General features: G+C 37.0%; 1 protein-coding gene across 1 annotated transcript in view; it reads left to right on the top strand.

Annotated features, from left to right (window-relative positions):
* The window catches only part of LOC134748763 (limbic system-associated membrane protein-like), an 88920-nt gene extending 82308 nt beyond the window's left edge, over nt 1-6612 (top strand). Inside the window, exons 7-9 of the mRNA XM_063683541.1 lie at nt 2454-2602; nt 3476-3532; nt 6284-6612. Of these exons, the coding sequence (XP_063539611.1) occupies nt 2454-2602; nt 3476-3532; nt 6284-6390 (313 nt within the window). The 3' untranslated portion in view covers nt 6391-6612. The remainder of the gene's footprint in view (nt 1-2453; nt 2603-3475; nt 3533-6283) is intronic.
* Nucleotides 6613-23621: the final 17009 nt, after the last annotated feature.

Raw genomic sequence — 23621 nt, 5'->3', positions numbered from 1 at the left:
ATCATAGGACGGTACGAGCTAAGCTGAAAGCAAACCCCCAAAAGAAACCAAGACCAATTCCCAACCCTAAACTTCTCAAGATAAGTGGCAACATTTACGAACAGGTAAATAAAATTAGTAAGGATATCTTGAGCAACTTCAATACTGAAACAGAAAACCTAAGTGTTCAAGAAAAATACAACCTTTGGGAGAGGAAAATTAAAAAAACAACACAAAATCTTACAAGAACTAATAACACGTTAGAAAAGGAAATAACTGACTACACAAGAAAATTAATTGAAAAAAGAGCAAATCTCATAAAGGAAACTAACAAGGGTAGACAAACAAGGAACCACATAGCGGCAATAAGTAAACTAATAAAAACAAATTTACGAAAGGATAGGAAAAAATACAGAGAACGTGTCATAGAAGAGCACGTGAACAAAACTGGAGGTATTAAAAAAGCATGGAAGGAGCTAGACAACAAAAAAAGCTGGATCACTAAAGTAAACAATAACCGCATGGATAGCTGCGAAACAAGGAGACAAAACATACTAGAAGTAGCTACAACGTTTTACAGGGCCCTTTATGAAACGACAGAACAACAAAATAAAATCAATTTGGACCAAGGAGAGGAAGATGAAATACCAACCATATTAGAAGCAGAAGTCGAACGTGCTATCACCTCTCAAAAAAAGGAGAAATCTCCCGGACCTGATGGTATAACCAATGAACTCATCATGGCTACAAAAGATGTAACGATTCCAGTACTAACAGCTCTCTTCAACGAAATTATAACCAAAGAAATAATACCTGCTCAATGGACTACTTCAAACATTATATTGTTGTTCAAAAAAGGCGACCCTTATAACATAAACAACTATAGACCTATTAGTCTGATGTCAAATGTCTATAAAATATTTGAAAAGATAATACTATACAGACTAACAAACATACTGGACGAAAATCAACCAGAGGAACAGGCCGGGTTCAGACGCGAGTTTTCGGTGCTAGACCACATTTTCACTGTACGGCTACTAACAGAAAAATGCAAGGAATACCAAATTCCACTATACATAGCATATGTTGACTACAGCAAAGCCTTTGACTCGCTCATACATAATAAAATTTGGGAAGCCCTGAAAGAGCAAGGTGTAATATCGAACTACATTAGAGTAATTAGGAACATTTACGAAGCGAGCACTGCTAGAATACAGTTAGAAAGCAAGGGAGAAGAGATCAAAATAAATAAAGGAGTACGACAAGGGGATCCTCTTTCGCCAAAAATATTCTCTGCGGTGCTTGAGGGAATCTTTCGGAATCTTAACTGGCATGGGAATCCCAATTACGGAATTAAAATCAATGGTATCACACTTACACACTTACGCTTCGCAGACGATCTAGTGTTGATAGCAAAAACAGCCAAAGATCTGCAAAGTATGCTTGAGGAACTAGCCAGCGAGAGTGAGGTAATGGGGCTGCGAATGAACGCGGAAAAAACCAAAACAATGACCAACTCCAAAAAGACACCTATAGTAGTAAACCAGGAAACCATCGAGTATGTGGATGAATACATATACTTAGGACAAACAATATCCATGGATAACGAGATGGAGAAAGAGATTACTAGAAGAACAACTAACGCATGGAAACGGTACTGGTCAATGAGAGAAGTTATGAAGAACAAAGAAATTAATGTAGCTACAAAGAGGAAGTTGTTTGATACATGCATTTTACCAGTTTTAACCTACGGCAGCCAAACTTGGACTCTAACAAAGAGCAACTTAAAAAAACTACAAGTATGTCAAAGGTCCATGGAAAGAAGCATGATTGGTGTTAAATTGAAAGATAGATTCAGAAACAAGGTTATTAGATCTAAAACACGTGTGGAAGACGTAACCATCAAAGTTGAAACACTCAAATGGAGGTGGTCAGGTCATACGATCAGGGGCAAAGAGAAATGGAGTAAGAGAATTATATGGTGGTTCCTAAAAGATAGAAAAAGGAAACAAGGACCACCAAAAATGAGGTGGGAGGACGAAATCGTAAAATTCGCAGGGAGACACTGGACCAGACTGGCGAGAGATAGAGAAAATTGGAAAGGGATGGAAGAGGCCTTTGCCAAACGGCACACAGACCAAACCGATGTTGTCTGAAACGATAAATTATATGTAAAACTATGTTTAGATAAGATATGTACAATATAAACTTTAAAATGTAAAATTTGTAAAAACAAAATATGTCTGAATAAAAGGCTTATATTATTATTTAAGTATAATGAAGTCCGAGCTTAAAAGCGTACAATAAAATAAAAACAATAAAATATTAGACTCATAGCACTCTCAACTTACCTAAATATGTTCACAGAATATCTACAGAATTTAGATACTTATAACAAGAGTTCTCTATTATTGTACTACATGAACTTAGATTAAGAACTGCTCTTAATAACCATACTTATACAATTGTCGCAGGCCGAAATACACGATAAGAGAGGAGAAATCGTCATACAAAGTGTCGATGTGGCTGACGATCCGGCAGTTCGCTCGGAGCGACATCGGAACCTACAACTGCGTCAGCACCAACTCGCTAGGCAAAAGCGAGGGCACGCTCAGGCTTTACGGTCAGTATATAGTTATTTGTTATAAAAGGGTGCAAAGTTGTATTTTAACACACGAGAAGTAAAATACATTTGCACCCGTGTGTAACACAAAACTTTTCCCCTCACTATAGCGAGGAAAGTGCAACATCCACAGGCGTTAGATCATCTTCATCACTCATTTTTTTACGATATTATAACAAAAAACTCGGAAATTCTGTACTTTTACGTGAGAAGTTTTTAAGTAAAAATTTTGTTGACAATGTTGACATTTCTGACGTATGAAATGTCAATGATGCGTTTTGAAATTGCATCGACTTAACTTGTGCGTTCAGAATTATATTTAACATAATTTTTAAAAAACAAACGTTTATTATGGAATTTTAAGGTTTATGACTTAAAATCATTAAATAAAGCTAAATCAGGTATTTTTTATTAAATTCTCAAACCATTTTTTTAATGATAATTAATATCGAACGAACCATTATTATGAGCGTTTTACGTTTTGTTATCTGTCAAGCTACTTAAACACGCTCCATCCAAGGTCAAATTACTTTCCCCACTAGTGGATAAAATGCGTTTTTCCCCGCTTGTTTTAAAGGATAAAAGACGGCTTTCCGAGCTAGTGAGGGGAAAAATGAATTATTATTATTAAATCATTTTATGGTTTAGACTCACTTGTTTTAGTCAGCGCGCGACATGTTTCGGAGAGCCATGTCGCGCGAGTGACTAAAACAAGTGAGTCTAAACCGTAAAATGATTTAATGTTAGTATGTCTCACAACAGTTTAAATTCGATGATTATTATTATTATTGGTGTACCTAGTCATTTCTTCTCACTCTTTTCTACCATTAAATTTGTGCAAGAAATGTACCTTACCTTTATTTTCTTCCACAGAAATCAAATTAAACTCCTACAATGAAGACTTCAGCAATCAAATCAGCGTAGCTGGAGGTACGTTTATGTGTTCTTTTTAAATTATCAAAAGGAAAAATGTTCCTACGGTATGTAAGTACCAGAGACCGGAATTATTGTGGCATTTTTGAACTATCAAATGGATTTCTCATTTATCGACTTCCGATACACATAAATGTTGACACAAAATAATAAAAAGTTGTAATAGTTAACAATCTTACTCAAATGAACCTAGTCCTGCATCAATAAAGCTTGTTTTGTAAGGTCGATGATGATTCCGAACATTTGTGTAAAATTCAGAATTAATTTACTAGGTAATAGGTACGATTCTGAGCTTGTTCCACTCAGTAATTAATCCTCCTAAATCATTATTAGTTCATCAAGTGACAAAAAGAGCAACGGAATGAGAACTACCCTTATTTTACTTATTCAAGGAAAGCATCTATTAGGTGTCATAGATAATACGGAAACCCAATATTTCACTTACTTTGATTAACTCCCCTTTTATTAATGATTCGTGTAGCTTCATGTCAATTAGCGTACCTTCACTGAATAATGAATGCCAAGTCCCGATTATCAAGATGGAGGCCGTTTCTGTTTCGAAATGTCCTTACATAGGGTAGTTTTTATCAATCACCAACATCATCATTCCACGCAGACGAAGTCGCGGGCAGAAGCTAATCTAAAGATAAGCTTATCACAAAATAAATTAAGAAATATCATTTTTGAAATGCAATTGAATAATGAATAAAATTACATCATTACTAATTCATTTCCATGTACTCGTTAACGGGAATTAACGAAAAAACGAGAGTAAAGTTGTTGAGCTTTTTCCGGCCAGTTATTAATGAAGGTGTCTAAATCGTCCCGCCATCTTCGTCTGGGCCTGCCACGTCCGCGCTTATTTTGCGGCATCCACTTCGTGGCTATACTAGTCCATCTATCCGGATGCATGCGGCAGACGTGACCTGCCCAGTCAAACTTCAGCCTGGCGGTCTTCTCCCCAAGTCAGCTATGCATGTTCTGGAGCGCAGTGTAGTATGGAAATCAAGCAGTGGGACAAATGGGACAATATAACGGGCTATTAAAAAAAACTCTTTAATAGAATACAGAGGGTTATCCAACAAAAAGTTTCTCAATTTGCGCTAATGTGTCATCACTAAACACGATCGCAATCTATCTCGCTCGCACTGGTGTATTTGTGCGATATAAAGGGAAATGCGATCGAGTTCACGCAGCCGCTAATGTAAATTTATGTCAAACTCGTGGTAGCCGTGCGTGCTCTATTTAGTGCAGCGGCGCTCGCTGATTCAATGTCACATCAAAATAAGATTAACACATCGAATTGTTAAAATAGAATCAGCTTCCTGCATAGTAACGAGACAAGAACAAGCTACAGTTATGGCGGCTATTTATATATTTAATCGCGCTTCGGGGCCATCATTAATTATTGAAGTAGCTTAGAAATTTGCAGCTAATTGCCTTAATATAGGGTAAACTCGCATTATTTGGTGACACGCCTAATTCGGTGATACAAGTTTTGAAGCATGACACCGAGGAAAGCTAGTGAATTAGGCCCTTTTAAATGGGCCTCACGGCAAAGCCGCCGATGAAGCCGTGAAGCCGTGAGGTCCCATTTAAAAGGCCCTAATTCACTAGCTTTCCTAGGTGTCATGCTTCAAAACTTGTATCACCGAATTAGGCGTGTCACCTTTAATACGAGTTACCCTAACCAAGGTTAAATAATTTGGTTCCTGTGCTACTGTATAGTGATTTTCATATTGATTGTTACTGTTACGAATTGTGAACCCAGCCATAAAATCACATGGCCGCTTTATGATTAAATTCATTCATAATGTGTCCATGTAATTTTGCAGCTCGCTGTACATATATACTCGTACCGTTGGACCATAAAAAAATGGTACACTATGACTATTTATTTATACTACTATTACTTGTCTACTGTCACTTAAAAACGTTTTTTTAGCTTGTGTTCGAAAAAAGACAAACGCCAAAAGCGTCCGACTCAAACTTTAAGCTTGTAAAGTTGAAATGTAGAAAGTATACATTACCTACAGTAGCGGCGTAAAACCAGCCACTTAGGCCCACTTGCACCATTCCACTAACCCGGGTTAACCGGTTAAACCTGGAGTTACCATGGTTACCAGTACAATTTGTCACTGGGTTAACGTTTTAACCGCTTAACCCCGGTTAGTGGGATAGTGCAAGTGGGACTTAATGAACTTTCACGTTGCGTTGAGTTATTTCATTATAGTATTCTGTGTGATACTTTTAATCCGAATTGATCGCGCTCCATAAAGAATGACACATCTTTGGTTTGATTTTCTGTGTCATATCTTAGTGTAAGGTAAACCCACCTTTGTGAGCACCTAGACTACGCTACGTCTTTGATTACGGACTGGGGTATTATGTTCTAAGTTACTGCAATGGCAGCCTTACTTTAGGTTTCCTTAGTCGTTTGTGAAATCCGCTTATGTTAATGGGTTAGTGATAGGATTTAATTATATTAGTTAGGTTATTGTTGCGCTAGCTTGTAAGGACTAATAAAAGTTGATGGAATCTAAAATGAACTAGGTTATTCGGTGAAAGCGATGGATTAAATACTGGGCTATGGGATATAGAACCGGACGCCTGCAGAAAATGGTTTAACAACATGACGCTATATCTATACCTATGTTAACTATTAAACTTCTTACCTCTTTTTTTTAGCTAAAGTGTTTCTCATTCTCGTGCTTTTCATTCTTATTTAACATGTATTTTCTCACACAGGTCTCACAGAAGCAGCCAAAGGAAACTCAACGAATAAATTACTATTCAAAAGGACTTTGTTAACCATACTGTTTTGTTACCTCACAAATGTTTACATGTTTACGTAGTCGTTATATGTGTAAATAGGTGTTACATATCGTTTAGGCATGGGTGATAAAGGATCACTTAATTATTGTACAGTCGCGGTGAAATTACTAGGTACTATGTTTTACATTGTGGATATTCCATACCATCTACAATCTACATATACATATTAAACATATCAATAATAGGTCACTCACGTATTTTAAGTCGAGTCTGCGCCGGTCCGTCCCCGTCGACGCAAGCTCCTGATGACGCTCCTCGGTACGGAGTGAAACATGTCGAGAATTTTCGACTTAAAATACGTGAGTGACCCGTTATTAATATGTTTAATATGTCTGTATCTCACGGAAGTTTTGTTACTAAATCTACATATAATTTAATATAATTAAGTTAACATTAAATGAAAATAAAATGAAAAATTACGTTTTACAAATTATTAATAAAATAAAATAATTCATTCATAATCGTTTGTCAAATCTAACAAGCTTTTTATATTATTTTGTCCCAAGAACTCTCTTTTAAGAGAAAGTAAAAAAAAATAGCTCCGTTTTGTGTGGCAAGTCACTGTGGCACAGCACATGTAGGTATGACGTTTCTTACGCAGCGTCGTACGTAAGCGAACAACTCGCGAACGCGAAGCGAAACGCCGCAGCGGGCCCACGGCGTTCGCGTTCGCAACGAGATCGCCCACGTAGGACACTTCTATAGGTATCAAAGGATTGTCGCACTTAAACTATCGTGAGACATATTTCAAAATATTTATCAGTACGGTTTTACTCACTACATTTTACGTACAACCGCCGCGGACACTCGTGCCTGAGGATGGATTCCCAAAGAATCCGAAACATGTCGCCAAAAGCGACTAAAAATAATAGTGAGTAAAAACCGTACTGATAAATATTATCAAAGGATTGATTCGCCCCGCGCCGCATCGCTTCGCGTTCGCGTGTTGTTCGCCTCCGTAGTACGCTGCGTTATCGAGGAACTTAGGTATCTCATAGCACGGCTGTAAGAAACTGTAACTGGAGTTTAAACTGTCGTGCGTGAGGCATAGCTGAGGTTTAACTCGTATTTTTAGTCACTCGCGCGACATGTTTCGGAGAGTCTAGGTCTTTATTCTCAAGCAGTACCAACAGTGCTTGAGTTGCGGTAATGATAGCCGCACACCAGGAACTGTCTGTATTAGTGACCGAAAATACGTAAATACGTAAATTTAAACTATCGTGAGACATACTAACTTAGCGGTTTCACTCACGTTTTTTTAGTCACTCGCGCGACATGTTTCGGAGAGCCTAGGTCTTCATTATAAAGCACTAACAGTGCCTAAGTGAGTAGTGGTCACGACGGGCGGGCGTCACATACTGCAGCGCGATGAGATAACCGCTTGAGAGAGGTCTTGCGCTGTTGTTTTAGGCGGGCGCGATGGCGCGTTTGGGTCACCCAACACTTCAGGCACTGTTAGTGCTTGAAAATGGAGACCTAGGCTCTCCGAAACATGTCGCGCGTGTGACTAAAAATACGTGAGTGAAACCACTAAGTTAGCTAAACCATTATCATCACACTGTAACTCAATCTGAGTTACAGTTTTCTTTATTATTTTGTAGAGCTGATAATTTTCCCCCTTCTCCCCGCAATTATGAAGCACGATGTCGCCCCTGCCTAAACGACTTTTAAGATAATGTATGCTTTAAAAAACGTAATTCAATTACATGGTTTCAATTCGTGTAAATAGTAAATGTAAGATGTAATTATAAAGACAACGATTCAAGTAACAATTGTAGCTCGTGTAACCGACTTTGCTTAGAACCGCCAAAATAAAGTATTATTATTTCTATTTTCATGGGTTTAAGCAAACACTATTGTATAAATAAGTATTATTTTTTAGGATTCGCTCGCACTGATGCAATTAGTGCGATAGAGAGGGAATGCGATCCAGTTCACACAGTCGCTAACGTTAATATCAAATGCCAACTCCTGGAAGCCGTGAAGGTCAATCTGTATCAACTGTGGCGAACTCTACACGATGGGCCATCAATGGCCATCATACTCGCCCACTAAGATAGGCCAGCGTGTAGAGAGGGTAGTGGTGTCGGATAGCATATGGTGCGGCGGGATGGCGATGGGATGGCCACGTTGTCGGTTTTTCGTCCGCATATTAAAGGTAGTGGGCCAGCGATGGTGCGTACGCATCTACACGTGGCCCATTGCTCTCAACCATCGCATGGCCATCTCGCTGGGTCCAGCGCTGGGCCATCGTGTAGAAGAGCCATTAGGGACTTAATTACCATCGTCCACACTTAAGAGGTTAGTGGATGACCGCTTCTCCACACAGACGTTGTTACTATTTTCCTCTGGATAATTACAATATGTAAAATAATTTGAAACAATTTATTATTGTATATTAACGATAAATATTCCCCTTTGTTTGATTTTATTCTATTTTCTAATTGTTATAGAGTTAGAAGCGAAAAATTATTCCATTCCACTTATAATACTAAAAAATCAATCGAAGAGGCATTGCTATGGTTAAAATTCATCAAATTGCGTAAAATAAATCTATAATGTTATTATCGTTTGCAGGAAAAAGCGGTCACGTGACCGTCGGTCAGTTTTACTTTGTAATATACAGATACATATGAGAGACGGCACACCGCTTGCGTGACAACAATTTGGCGCACGCACACGTGCATTCGCAGCCGGTGTGTTCAGGGGCCCGTTTCTCAAAAGCTTGTAACTTGTAATACAAGTGGAAGTCCCTTTCTAACAAAAGCTGCCAAAAAGTGACATCCGCTTGTATTACAAGTTACAAGCTTTTGAGAAACGGGCCCCTAGCCTTTAACGCACTAGGTCACTGCCAGCGCGAGATACGCGCTACCGTTCGTAGCAGATAACGCTTTATTTCGCTTTGTAGCGAATAGTCTACGAACAGAGAACCAGTCTAGCGGATAGCGTAGCGGATCGCTGGCAGTGAGTAACCCTTCGTATGTATGTATAAGCACTAGGTAATCAGTGCGCATGAATATATGTCGGTTTAATTAAATTCGTTCGCACTGATCAGTTATACAAAACAATTGGTTTATTAAATATAATGATTACAAACTTCATTCGTAGTTTGTCATGTTTACTTACTCGTAACAATAACATTTATGGCAATCTTTCTTTTTGCTATATTTGTTGCTCACAAGAGCTGGCACGAATGAAATAAACGAGTGAATGAAAATACCTATGTGTGTATAACATTAACCAATATAATGGTGGCTCTGACTGTATACCGATACAAATGTCACTCATACAATGAAAGTTTCGTTCATTCCATTAATGGCAGCTTTCGTGAATCCATCTGTACCGTTGGCATTATTTGCTTTATTGTACATATTTTTATTTTATTGCATTAACAATATAATAATATATAGACCTTTCAAATTAAAATATTGCACAGAAAGTTATATTTAAGAGTTTAGAATTTTAAAATTGATTACATGCTCAAAACTTTGTATACCTAGAGTTTCGTGTTAATTTTCATGTTATTCGATGTATTTTACAATTGATTGATTAATTTTACAATAGTGTTTGTAAAAACCAGGATCTGTAAATCATCGCTCGATAATAAGACTGTTTACAACAAATAAATAATATCAAAACATCCATCAGTGATTGTATAATTTATGCCATCTATTATATACATTTACATACTTGTATTTTTTTACATCATTGTATTTAGAATCAAAATACATATCTACCTATATATTTAACCTCCCCTCCTCCTACTGTTCCTCTCCTCCTCTTTATATTTTACCACTGTAATTAAAGCCTGACAAGATTGGATTTGGCCCTGAGATGGTACAGTCAGCAGAATTTGCTAAGCGGGCGAGGTTCTCAAAATGATCTTGACGCGACTTTATTATTAATAGAATAAAAGCGTGTCAAGGAAATTTTGAACATCTCGCCCGCTTAGCAACTTTTGCTGCTGACTGTAAAACAGCTTCCATATGGCAATAATGTGTATGGTCAATATGTCAGTACCGGTAATGTCAACTACCAAAACATTTGTTTCAAAACATTTTTGAATGGAATGCTACGCAATCCTTAGTAGCTATTTTTGATGCAAATCTTTATCACATACTCAATATCATTTTTCTTTGATCTTTGGGAATCTTCTTTGGTATTTTTATGGTAAAAATGTTTTTGATTGCGAAATCTTTTCCTCTTATTTACATCGCTAAAATTCAATGATTTTCAACGTCTGAAAAGAGTATGTTCCTTGTCAGTAAAATAAATAAATAATATGGCGAAGGCCAAATATTACCTTGTAAAGCTATTCCGAAACCAAATTGCAAAACAAGAACAATATTCACATACACAGTTTTTTTTATAGGCAATCATTTATTTGAATAATATATTAACTAGCATCTATAAAGCCGAGCCAAGCATATCCGATTGCAGGTACTTTATTGTTTGTAAATTATTATCCCATTCTACTTCATATTGCCATTTCCATCCTCTGTTCTCTAAACACTTCAATAACTACTAATTTTTTTCACGACAAATCGCTCTACATTCCGCACACAATTGCACATGCATTCAAATAATTTAGTATTTTCCCCGACAACGCAAAAGGAAGTGAAATTTATTTGATAAAAAATTCACTTCCCGTTTTTGTTTCGCCCTACCGGTGTTGCAGAAAAGTGCACCTGCGACCCGACTCTGGTTATTGTCGGGGGTATTGCTCCATTTCAGTTTTTGTGCAGTTTTGTATTAGAATAGTTTCCTATTGGGAATTGCTGGAGTGTAAGTTGAAATATCGACTGTCTTTTCAAAGCTTTAACTAGGTATGTACCTATGTGATTTGGAATAGGAATTTCGAAGAACAATCCAGGTGGTGTTAGACTTTGCTGCTTAGCAAATAGGCGCATTGGTAATGCAATGAGTGCTGTGGTAAGTGCAGCGACATAATATTTTTTTATATATATTAATAAAAAAAACTTGGAGTTAATTTTGTCACGTTACGTACTCTTCCTGAAGTATTCACTTAGAAGAGTATTGAACTGATTAGGGGTTTTATGGAGGTGAAGGGAAGGTAAGGAACAGACAGTCATTCAGGGGTAGGTCACTTTATTTCCAGTGGCGGAAAAGAAAGTCAGTTATTTACCATTTGATCAGTGTAGAAAAGTAAAAACTATAAAGTCCTAAGTCAGTTGAGGGCACACGGATGAGCCACAGCCGCGCGCTCAGGTAATATGTAGGTTCCGCGCCGTCACCTGAGCAGGGCAGGCACAGGTCGGGCACTGCGTCATCAACCGAAAATGATAGTAGAAGCAACGGCACAGTAGCTGATCCACGCCACAGGAGAAGCAATGAGGGCACACGCTGTGCGTAGTCTTTAGGGGCGATAGGTTGAGCCCCGAAGTTAATTAATAGTAGGTTAAAGTGATGTAGGATCGACAATTCAAGTTAGGTCAGGAGGAGTAAGGGTTTCTTCAAGGTAGTGTCGGTTTAAAAGAATGCCCAGTTCAGGAGCTGGCACTAGACTAGACTGCCGGAATGGCCGCTCGTTGGCCATGCTTGCGAATTTATAGAGAATTTGAAAATTTAAATTAGTTCTATAGCGAAGAAAAGTAGCGAAGAAAAACGTAGGTACAACCTTAAAGATAAATTTTTAACTCTCACGAACCCTCACTCAATATACTACCGCTCCCATAATTGAATTACGCTCTAATTATAAAACGACAAGCAGAAATAACGTGAAACTTGACACGAACATTTATGTACATATATTTATGTCTGATATGTTTTGTTGAAAAAAATGTAATACAAATAAAAAGAGAGGACGTAGAAGTTTTTTTAGGTAATGTTTATATAAAAATGTTAAATCTATACTTCCTACATTTTCTTTGAAGTGCAATTCCTAGCAACGAAATACACATATATGATATAAATATACATTATATGTTACTTGAATGTCCACGACAATTTTAATGTCATTTTAGAAAGTCGTTTTAAAATGAGAGCGTAACTCCATTTGTATGGCTGCGGTTAGGTTCGTGCATGTGACTCTCAAGAGTTCACAAAAAGAGCCAAGCGGATAAAGAAATAGATGCGGTTAAAGTACACATTAGACATACAATTTAAGAAAATCGTTAAAAGCTTTTCTCAAAATTACTTCTTTAAAAAGATCTTAAAGGAAAAAGCGGAGCTATATCCTTATAATAGCTTTGCCACTCTAACATGAGTGTTTAACGTAACGTTTGTAAGATACGAGTTTAACTTTATGATCTTTTGTCTACTTTCTTTGTCGCATTTCCTAGAGCAATTCTTTAACTTACCTACTTAATTTTCTTCATTAGATAATAACATATCCCGTATTTTTGGGTACGGGAATGATTTTGTGTGTTTATAACTTTGCTTATTTGTTTATTTTGTAAAATAGTCAAAAAAGTAGGCTCCAAACGGGGTAAAATATGTTCAAATAGTTTCTTTTTTTACAGTTTTTACCTATTTTTTGGCTAGTGTATAACATTCCCGCACCCAGGGTATGCCGACATAACATTTCTTTGGTTAACTGTGCTATTTTAGTTTGGAAATTTCATATATCATTATATTTAATTTTTATATTTATCAAATAATTTAGGCCAAAGAACTTACAATTTTCTTATAAAAAATTGCTAGTTTTTATTTTGGATCGAAAATGGTGGTCGCAAAAGTTACCGAGTATAAAATATAACTCATCCACACACAATGTAAATAGCTCACCTGCAAATATTTTTTTCTATAAATTACGACTAAGAAAATGGTCATACATTTTTTATCCAATGAAGAATGAGGTACGAAGAAAAAGATAGTACTCAGATATAAAAAACCGGCCAAGTGCGAGTCGGACTCGCGCACCGAGGGTTCCGTACTTTTTAGTATTTATTGTTATATAATAGCGGCAACAGAAATACATTATGTGTGAAAATTTCAACTGCCTAGCTATCACGGTTCATGAGATACAGCCTGGATACAGACAGACGGACACACGGACAGACTGACAGATGGACTGACGGCCAGATGGAGAGACGGACAGCGGAGTCTTAGTAATAGGGTCCCGTTTTTACCCTTTGGGTACGGAACCCTAAACGAAACCTCATGTTTAAAGGACGAAATCGATTTTATGTGTAACGTAATCTATCTAGATTAAAGATCGACAAATACCCTTTAGAAAACAGCGGCAAACATCATCACAATATCGGAAAACTTGAACTATGGCCCCCGATCTATTGTAGTTCGAGCCATGAATGAAATATAAAGGCGTTACAGCGCAGGGCTCGGGCGACAATACACTTCATATTTATTTGAAACTACATTTTTCAAGCGAGAGTTTGTGTGAACTTGTTTTATTGAAAACATTGAAGTATTATTATTATTAACGTATAGAATCGGCACACAGAACGAGTATTTTGCGCCATGTTTGTTTTGAGAACAAACTAAACACGTAAGCGTTATGAATTTGCCGGCGCTTGCGTTTTGTTCGCGTAGTACAGGTTGCAATTGCGACAATTTCATTCTATAGTATGGTTTCTCTATTGTAAAAATATCTCACTGATAGAAAATGACGCAGTTTCTAGTGATCCTGTAGTAGATATCGACACACTTCCACTGCCACTGTCAATTTCCTTAATAAAATGAATGACGTTCGCTGCGGCATAGGTAACTGCGGTGATAAGAACGTTTAATCCGTCACTCATTTTGTTAAGGAAATTAAGACAGCTGTGATAATGCCGCAGCAGTAAGGTCACAACAGTTTAGTAGCTACAGTTGCCAACTGGTTATCACTTTTAAAATAAATTTTGCTTTAAATTCGTTTGACATATAGAATTTTACAATAATTTAATTTCTAAAAACACAAAAATTGTAGTTGACAAATATTTTACATGTGACTCTTAAAGGTCTGCATGTCACAGATCCTGAGTTAATATCAATGGGAATTCAACGTAACAGGCGCTGCCGCGCTGCTACGTTCGCATGATTCAAACACTAACTATGCCCGAGAGGCTACTCCATAAATTGTCAGCCATCCGTATAAATCAAATCTGAACAAGCCGGCGCGCAGGACGTATTCGATTTTAGAAAATTTTGTGTGTTTCAGTTATTGATACACTTTTGTGACATTTTTGTGAGTTAATTATTGATGCCGTGAAAAGGTTTGCTACCGTGTTTTGTTGTACATTCAGTATCAATAGTAGTGGATAAAACAACGCTCCAAAAGTACCTGCCTGCCTGGAATTATTTTAGCAAATAGAAATATATCTCTACAGTTCGCGTTCCAAAGTAACTAACCACTACCGAAAAAGCTAGGGGCCGTTTAAAACAATATTATCACATTTGCGCGACGTACTGACAATAAACATTAAGTTATAAATAAATATTACAGTCTAATTGTTCTACATATTATATACAGGTATTTATATTTTTTTGTAAAGCTACATATTAGAAAAATGACATACTTTTGGATCCGTTATTTTTAATGCTGACTGTACCGAGTGTGTGATATTTTGTGGTTGTTGTTGTTTATTTCACAAGTTTCATTAGTGAAAGTATTCACTAAAAACTTTTTCAGTTTACGCCAATACACAAGTAATTTTAAAATAATACATTAGGTACAAAAATGTACTGAAAATACCAGAGTTTATTTTGCAAGAATATGTATACTCTCTATACTAGTATCTTTATACTTGTTTGTTATATAAAGTCTGATGGAATCATCAGCTATTTATAGTGAATCATCGAATCACAAGCCTGGATAAACACCTTTTTTGCGTTGCCGCATTGCCTGATCCGATTCGGCCAGCTCAGACCTGCTTTCGAAATGCTTACCGGGCATTTGCCTCATAAACAAATAATTATAATATGAATAATAACACATAGCTTAAATCTTTTAAAATCTGAGTGCTATATGTATAGTCCTAATATACGCACAAGAAAATGCTTAATATGTCGATTCTGACAAGATGGATGAACGGAGGAGCGCACTATGTGGTAAATAATAGGGAGGTCTTTGTTCAGTAGTGGACATGACTGCGTTGTTGATAGATAGATTGATACTTCTATAATAATTTAAACTGTAGAGGAGGCAAAGACTTTTCAGCTTAAGTGGATATTTATTTGAGTTGTTTGGGCACATAGCACTTAACTGAAACCTTCAGAAACTGAAGATCAAGAGAGAAATATCCAATGATGCGCTTGACTAACTAAAGTTACTAACGCAGCTCATGGTGTTGGGAACAGGAACAAATTATAGCGGAACATCGTACGAAACAAATTCCTGAGTAGTGATGTTCCAGAATTAATGTGTTGACCCATGGACTTACGTACCTAAGTTAAGCATTTCTTTCAATCTTTCTTCGTCATGTAGAAATCTCGAGTTTCAAGCCTCACTTGCACCTGATAGAGAAAAAAAAATGCTCTACGGAAACAATACAAAAAGAGGATGTACAATTTTGTATCTTGTAAGATACGTTGCCAAGAAAAGGGTTGGAAGTTCCAGTCTCAATCATACAAATAGTTCAATATGGCCGTTTATTATTACAATCATTAATTACCGTCAAATTCAAATGTGACGTGACAGTGACGTCTGTTATTGTAGGCGACGTAGACATAGTATACACAAGTAGTTATAGACATGAAACCGAGCGACCAGGGGTAAAAGAAAGACATATTCATGTATTGAAAGTTTCATGTATGGCAGCATAATCCTTTTTCTCTTTCACTTTTATACATTTCAGTATTTCGCCATCGCCTCCTTGCTATGATGCCATAACCCGACCAAAAATGCCAGGTCGGTGATAAAGACAAAGCATGGCACTATTTTTTTCTCTTTCCTCTTATAGGCATCGCAATAAGACTCAAAACCAAAAAGTTCAAATAAATAAGTTCAAGTAAATTCTCTATCAAAGAGTTTTGCTCATTAAAGTTGTTTTAAATGTAATATTAACACATTGAGTGCCGGGAAACCGCTCGGCGAGCGTTCTATTCGTAGTCGCTTTCGTCTATACAGCGGGAAAACGCTAGAATTGGCTTCGCGTGTAGCGCTACGAAAACGTTGGCAGTGAATACGTTAATAGCTTTGTTATCACGTCAGTGTGGATCATAATGAAAAATTAGACTAGAAACGCGTGCAATTCTTTTGTCAACACCAGGTAATCCATTGTGGCTTTTTATAAAATCCAGCAAGAGTCTGACCACGCTAAGTTTTCATGTCATTTGTCATTAGAGCTTAAGGGCCTTATCGGATGTTGATGATTATGTTCAAAATGGAATTAATTAAAATATCTGTGTCTTCGAGAAGTCACCTTAATTTTTAGCTCAGTAATGCACCCTTGAAATTAACGCAGTCAAAACATACACGGTTTTGAATGACCCTGCCACCGCCAATATTAAACATATTAATTTTAGTTGATTTTAAATACATAAAAAAAAATTGGGGACATCTTACACGAATCAACCTAGCCCTAAACTAAGCAAAGTTTGGACTATGGGCAGGCGTGGCTCACTCCGCGATTTCTTCGCGTCGCTACAAGTACATGCAGCCCACACCAATATTGGTATCTAGCTATAGTTGCCGCGCACCGCACCTAGCGGTCATATCTGTCGTAAAAGACGCGTTTTGATAGAGAGTGAATCTTCTGTACCTAGTACTATTATTTATTCTGTGCTATTATGCGTGGCTAAGCGACGATATACATACTTATATAAATCCATACTAATATACATAGAAAGCACCCATGACTCAGGAACAAATATTTGTCTTCATCACTCAAATAAATGCCCTTACCGGGATTCGAACCCAGAACCATCGGCTTCATAGGCAGGGTCACTACCCACTAGGCCAGACCGGTCGTTTTGTGGTGCAACTGGCCAGCTCGTCAAGCATTGATAATACAAGGCTCAGTCGTAGTGGAGGCATAAATAATGCAGTGTCCATTTACTCACAACTGTCATTATTATCGGGGCAGAATTAATACCGGCACGATGCGCTAAAGGCCTTTATCCTTTTTTATTAAATACTATATTTTTAAATACCTGGCGGGCCATGGTATTAAGACGAAATTGGAGCCTAATTATAACTATTTATGTATGCTTGAGCGGATGTGGTGGACGCGGATCTACGTAAACTCCAGGTTGAAGACTGGCGAGAAACAGGGCTACAACCGCGAAAATCGAAGTGTGCAAATTGCAGGCATTTTTCTCTGTCACTCTAATTACGCCTTCATTGGAGTAAAAGAGAAAGATCCCCAATTCGCGGTAGCCCCACAGCACAGGACCAGGATCAGTGGCGAGCAGACAGAGAGGCCAAGACATACTTCGGGCTGCGCCAGAGGAGTAAGTAATTAGGTATGTATGCTTGCAAGGTCACATGACATTGTTTAGGTATACTTACGAATAATGCGAATTCTCTGTAGGTATTGATCTGCTAAGAAAGAACTAGGTAATATTTTATGAAGCAGATACGTCGGAGCGATACTACAAATTATTGAATACTCTTAGAAGTATTAGAAGAAATTAAATTATTTCCGGAAATATTTTAATTTGTTTTTATTTCAAGTACTACTATATAAATTATACTGAAATAAATGTTCCAGTGCCCCAGGCTGGACAGGAGGCCTTGGCCACTTTTACTTAGTACATGACCTTTATTTCAGTTTATAAATTATTGAATTACAGGAAAATTTTAAAAATTCATCGCAACGAAAAATTCTACCCAATTCTAAAATTTGTAGCTAAAGAAGAAATACTGCAGTTACACAAAAAAGTTAGTAATATACCATATAAAGTTCGTCTAAGATAACTGCTCAGACATTGCAGCGCCAAAGTGTAAAAGTGCTTCATATTTTCATAGAAATTTGACATAAGTATTTTGTAATATAAGGTAAGGAGGTGACTGTTTAATTCTAATGTATAAATAAAGAAAAACATAGTAATATATACAATCATAAAAAATAACTTAAACTTATCTAAATTAAATTAATTAATTAATCTGCAGTTACTGGTCTATTCTATTTCTACAAAAATCTAGTCACTATAGGGTACATTATATAACTTTTACATGCAGAAATAGCAATCCGAAAAGGTTGTTACGAGTGAAAATTTAAATTACAAGAGCACAAATCGACTAAGCATCTACAGTAATCATTACAGCTAACTAATGACAATGATTCGTGTGTTTGTCACTGTAAGAAGCACACGGATATCTACAGAATCATTAGTAACCTTCATAATCACAACATCTCGTTGGCAATGGACTTGCTTTCGTCATTCGTCATGGCGAAGATTGATGAAGGCGAAAGATTACGGAGGTGCAGATGTGGTTCGTGTTTTGTCGTTTTAGATGAATCGACTAAGACTATTATTTCTTTTGGGATTGGTTTTGCAAACTTGTATTTTCTAATAACAAATTAAATTACTTTCTTATGAAAATATTTTAATTTGTGTTTTTACAAGTAGTCACACTACTATTTAAACTATAAACGAAATAAATATCATATACAAAGGAAAAAAACTCCTTTCCTTTCCTTTCCTTCCTTTCCTTCTTTTCTTTCCTTTGTGTATATGATATTTATATTTATATCGTTTATAACTTATATTTTAATTGTATAATTTTTTTTTATTAAAAATCGGGCATTTTTTTATAAGATGTGATTGTAACATATGTGGTTTTCCATCACAGAAGGGTCCTTATGCTTCAAGTGCAATGAACGTCCTTTCCATCTGAAATTCCAAGAGAAATTCTGGTCCTTAGACTTACATCGACCGGGAAATGTACCGTGATGTCCGTGATTACCTTTTCAAAACTGTTAAAAAAGTCCTTATTACAAATGAAGCCACATATAAATGCTTTTCACTCACTTAAAATGTGCCATTTTCAACCAAAAGGGTACTTGTCTTACTGTCGCTTGCAGTAAGGCGCTATTTCCATATAGCTTCAATTAGAAATCAACCTTATCGACAACCGACAATGTAGTACCTTTCTTTGACTCTTGACTTTGATTGATTGACTCATTCATAATCATTATCATAATCAATTTTGCTCAGTCTATTTAGAAGATAACGTCTTAAAGTAATAAGTATGTGAAACAAGCACCCCTGCCCCATCTATCCAAATTTACTCACCGGGTGACTCCAAAGATTGATGAAGACGACACGTCCCGAGTCTACCTAAACATATCCAGAGCCACAATTAACGTTCCGTAAGATTACCCGACCGAGACAAATGAATGAAATGAATGATTGCGCAATACTGGATGATTCATTTGACCATTTTATGCGATTTTCTTTCGTATTTGGTACTTTATTGTAGCTTTTTATGCGAAAAGCCAATTATTCGACCTACTAGATATTCTAAAAATCTACTTTTTTGTTAGTTATAAATGATTCACGGTTAGTTTCACTAGACTTATAATACAAAAGGTAATCACGGTCTATATCCCGGTCAATATAAGTCAACTTTTTTGTTACCTGGCCGTTAAAATGTAGCTATCTTGATTTTAGTTATGTAGATAGAGCTTGATGTACCCGGTTACGCGAACTAAGAAGTATAAGTAAGACAAATTGACCGTATAGTGAATGAAACAAATTACACACTCAGGAAAACGGTAGGCTATATAAGGGACAGCCGCGATGGAGCACGTGAATTTACCGATTCCTTATATAAACTTTCTTATCTCTTTGCTAAATAAATATAAGCTGCGATTAGGATACAAAATTATTTGTATATTATTTGTACCTTTCGAAGGCATTCGATGTGGCCGACCATGCAGTGATGGTTATCTTAGGCCACAAGTCATTCGGCATGCGGCAGACATGATCACCCCATACCCGCTTTACCTAGCCGCTTTTTAAGCTACATTTTTAGTACCCAAAGGGTAAAAACGGGACCCAATTACTAAGACTCCTTTGTCCGTCTGTCCGTCTGTCTGTCACCAGGCTGTATCTAATCAACCGTGATAGCTAGACAGTTGAAATTTTCACAGATGATGTATTTCTGTTGCCGCTATAACAACAAATACTAAAAAGAACGGAACCCTCGGTGGGCGAGTCTGACTCGCACTTGTCCGGGTTTTTTTGAGTTTTAGAGCGCAAAGCCATTGGAATGTCAACTTAATACTTTAAAAAAATTCCCGGTATTCTACGTATTAACAACAAGAAACATACACAAATGTTCTACATACACATACAACATGGGTATTAATTGTAACGCAGAGCCGGATGCCGGACTGGTTTTTGCAATTTCCGCTCACTGAATATTAGATACGAAACAACGTTCGTTTAAACGATATACAGAAAAAAAATTCAATCCTTTCTTACCCTATTTGGTAAAGTGTAAGTCAACTCTTAAATTTTGAAGTTATTTTATAGGTCAGAGTAGAAAACATCCCTATCCCTACTAATATTATAAATTAGTTTAATTTAATTTTTCAGCCTATACGTCCCACTGCTGGGCATAGGCCTCCTCTCATGCGCGAGAAGGCTTTGGCTATAGTCCCCATGCTAGGCCCAATGCGGATTGGGGACTTCACATACACCTTTGAATTTCTTCGCAGATGTATGCAGGTTTCCTCACTATGTTTTCCTTCACCGGAAAGCTAGTGGTAAATATCAAATGATAACTCATTGGTGCACTCACGTGCCAGGATTTAATATTAAATACAATATATTTATTAATATATTTAATAATACAAAAGGTAATCACGGTCTATATCCCGGTCAATATAAGTCTAGTGAAACTAACCGTGAATCATTCAAAACTCTAATATATTTATTATTTGATATTATAAATGCGACAATAAATATGTCTATCTGTTTAGATAAATAGCTGAACATGAACACCTATATACTTACTTTTATTAATTTGACAGACGCATAAACAGTGTTAAATAGAATTTCTAGCCAGCATGTAACTAGCACTAGCACAAGAGCTATTTTCGTTTAAAGTAAGTATTTTCACTAAAATATTGTTCTCATAACCTAGCCACGCGTAGCGAGGTCATTGCTGGAGCGAACCAACGATAGCGCTAATTACGAAAGACTTCCGAGCAAAGCGGTTCTGTCGCAACGGCCGCAGCGTCAGAGCTGCTGCGCCAGTCAAGTGTCGCAGCGGTAACTGACGCAAATTCGATTCTGAGCGGCGCGACTCCGGCGACTGTCAGATGTTTTTTCCATACGGTGCAGAACAATTATACAAATATTATTAAAAGAAGATAATGTTTTGCTTCTTTACTATCATCACAGTATGGAGCGAAGCCTACCCAACTCAATATTGAAAAGTCGAAAACGTAAAATACTAAAATCATGATGGAAAAACCATTCAAAAAAATTATGGAGCTTTTGTCGGTTTAATAAAAATAAAACAGTTTAATTTTATTTTATCAATGGCAATTTTGTCAGTAAATAGGAACAAAAAACCTATACTCATCCTTTTCTTTTGGGTGCTAGTACTAGTGTAAGTCAAAGATAGTATGATTCTCTCTGTCTATGTTTGAAATGAGACAGTCTTTTGACAAACTATATGAAGAACTTCTGCCAAAAATATCAAGAAACTACGTGCGATAGTAGCGACAGTGCTTACGGAATTTAGTGACGCTGCGCTCGGAAGTAAGTTCATACATTTATGTTTAAAATAATATCTACAACATATACGAGTATATATATGTAGATTTGTCTCCCCTCCCCACATACCGCCCTCGTGGCCCTCTAATTAGTTGACACCAGACGAAATAAGACATGTACCTCGACGCATGTGTGGTGCGTGCGCCGCGAACCTTAATTTATGTGAATTTCGGATATTATAGGAAGGACTGATATTAGTCTATAGTCTATTTAGGCATCTGCCACTAATGCGTAAGGCTTTTTGGAGGCTTTGCTCACTTTTTCTTTCGTATATGACATAACTATATCTCAGTTTATAAATTCCATAATTGTGGCAGTGTCTCAGATACCTACTACCCATTTTTGTCAGATCTTGAAGTCACAGTACAATGATTATATGTTTGATCCGCGCTCACTCCAGCAATGTGAATAAAAGCCCGCTTCATACATGTATATTTTGGGGCTGTTTTGCATCCGCTGGTACGGTTGTCCGCAGTCGCGAGGAACGGCAGAATTCTTGAGTAAGATAAAATTTTAACAGTTTCCGAATTGAAGCACGCTTTCGTTACCTTGGTGACGGAGCAATGTTATACAGTCAGACCCAACAGCAGCTAAGCGGGTGAAGTGTTCAAAATGACACACAATGTTGATGTTGAGTTATTTTTGGTACACTGACTATATATTAAAGTTGGCCTAAGGTTAGGTAGAAACCAGAGGTGGCCGCATAAGGAACCTCTTTTAATAGTCTGCGATAAAATATGCTTTTTTTATACAACGTCGGTGGCAAACAAGTATACGGCCTACCGTAGCCCATGTACGCCTGCAACTCCAGAGGAGCTACATGCATGCATGTTATCGAAAATACATTCTTATTTTGACAAAAATAAATAAAAATTGCTTGCTTCAGATTGCCAGACACCGATGGGTTTCACAGTAATACAATTTTGCTATATATGAAGCACTATGACATGATAAGCACGAGGAGGTAGGTCACGATCATATTTTCAAAAAAGGAACGAGTTTCCAGCGCACATATCGTCTGAGCGCTCATTTGCACAGTATTCAGCATGACCTGAATTATTTTTGTTTAGTCTGCAGCTTTAGTATGAATGCAAACCTGCAACATATGGGTCATAGGTACACAAATTTAGGTTCTAGTTTATCTACCTACATTCTGCATTCTAAAAATTCTGTGGCCAATGACTGATAGGTGTGCATATTGTTTACGGAAGCAGTCTTTACCCTCAAAAGTGTTCAAAGTGCAATAAATCAGCCCGTCCTTGTAACAAACTGTCTTTCGTCCTTGTAACTGCCTCCGACGCTTGCAATATCCGGGGCAGGTCACTGCAACTTGATGCTGACTAACTAGCACGACGTATCTGATATTAATGCCGTTATATTTTGACGCGGATGAATTTTGGAACTAGTTAAAGGACTTAGTTAAAAGTCTTATTTTAGTTAAAGTGCTTAGTTTTTATACCCATTGTTATCTCACAGCGTTATTCTCCATTTTTTCCTCGCTATTGTATTAAGTGCTACTTTTGTTTATTTTAACAAATTATTTAATACGTTTTTTTTTGATAATGCTTACAAATATTAATTTGAAAAAGTTACAATGAAACGTCCTCACCCA

Source organism: Cydia strobilella, chromosome 17 (genome assembly GCF_947568885.1).
Source record: "Cydia strobilella chromosome 17, ilCydStro3.1, whole genome shotgun sequence".
Lineage (NCBI taxonomy): Eukaryota > Metazoa > Arthropoda > Insecta > Lepidoptera > Tortricidae > Cydia > Cydia strobilella.
Note: the sequence above shows the minus strand (reverse complement) of the source record. Positions and strands in the feature narration are given on the sequence as shown.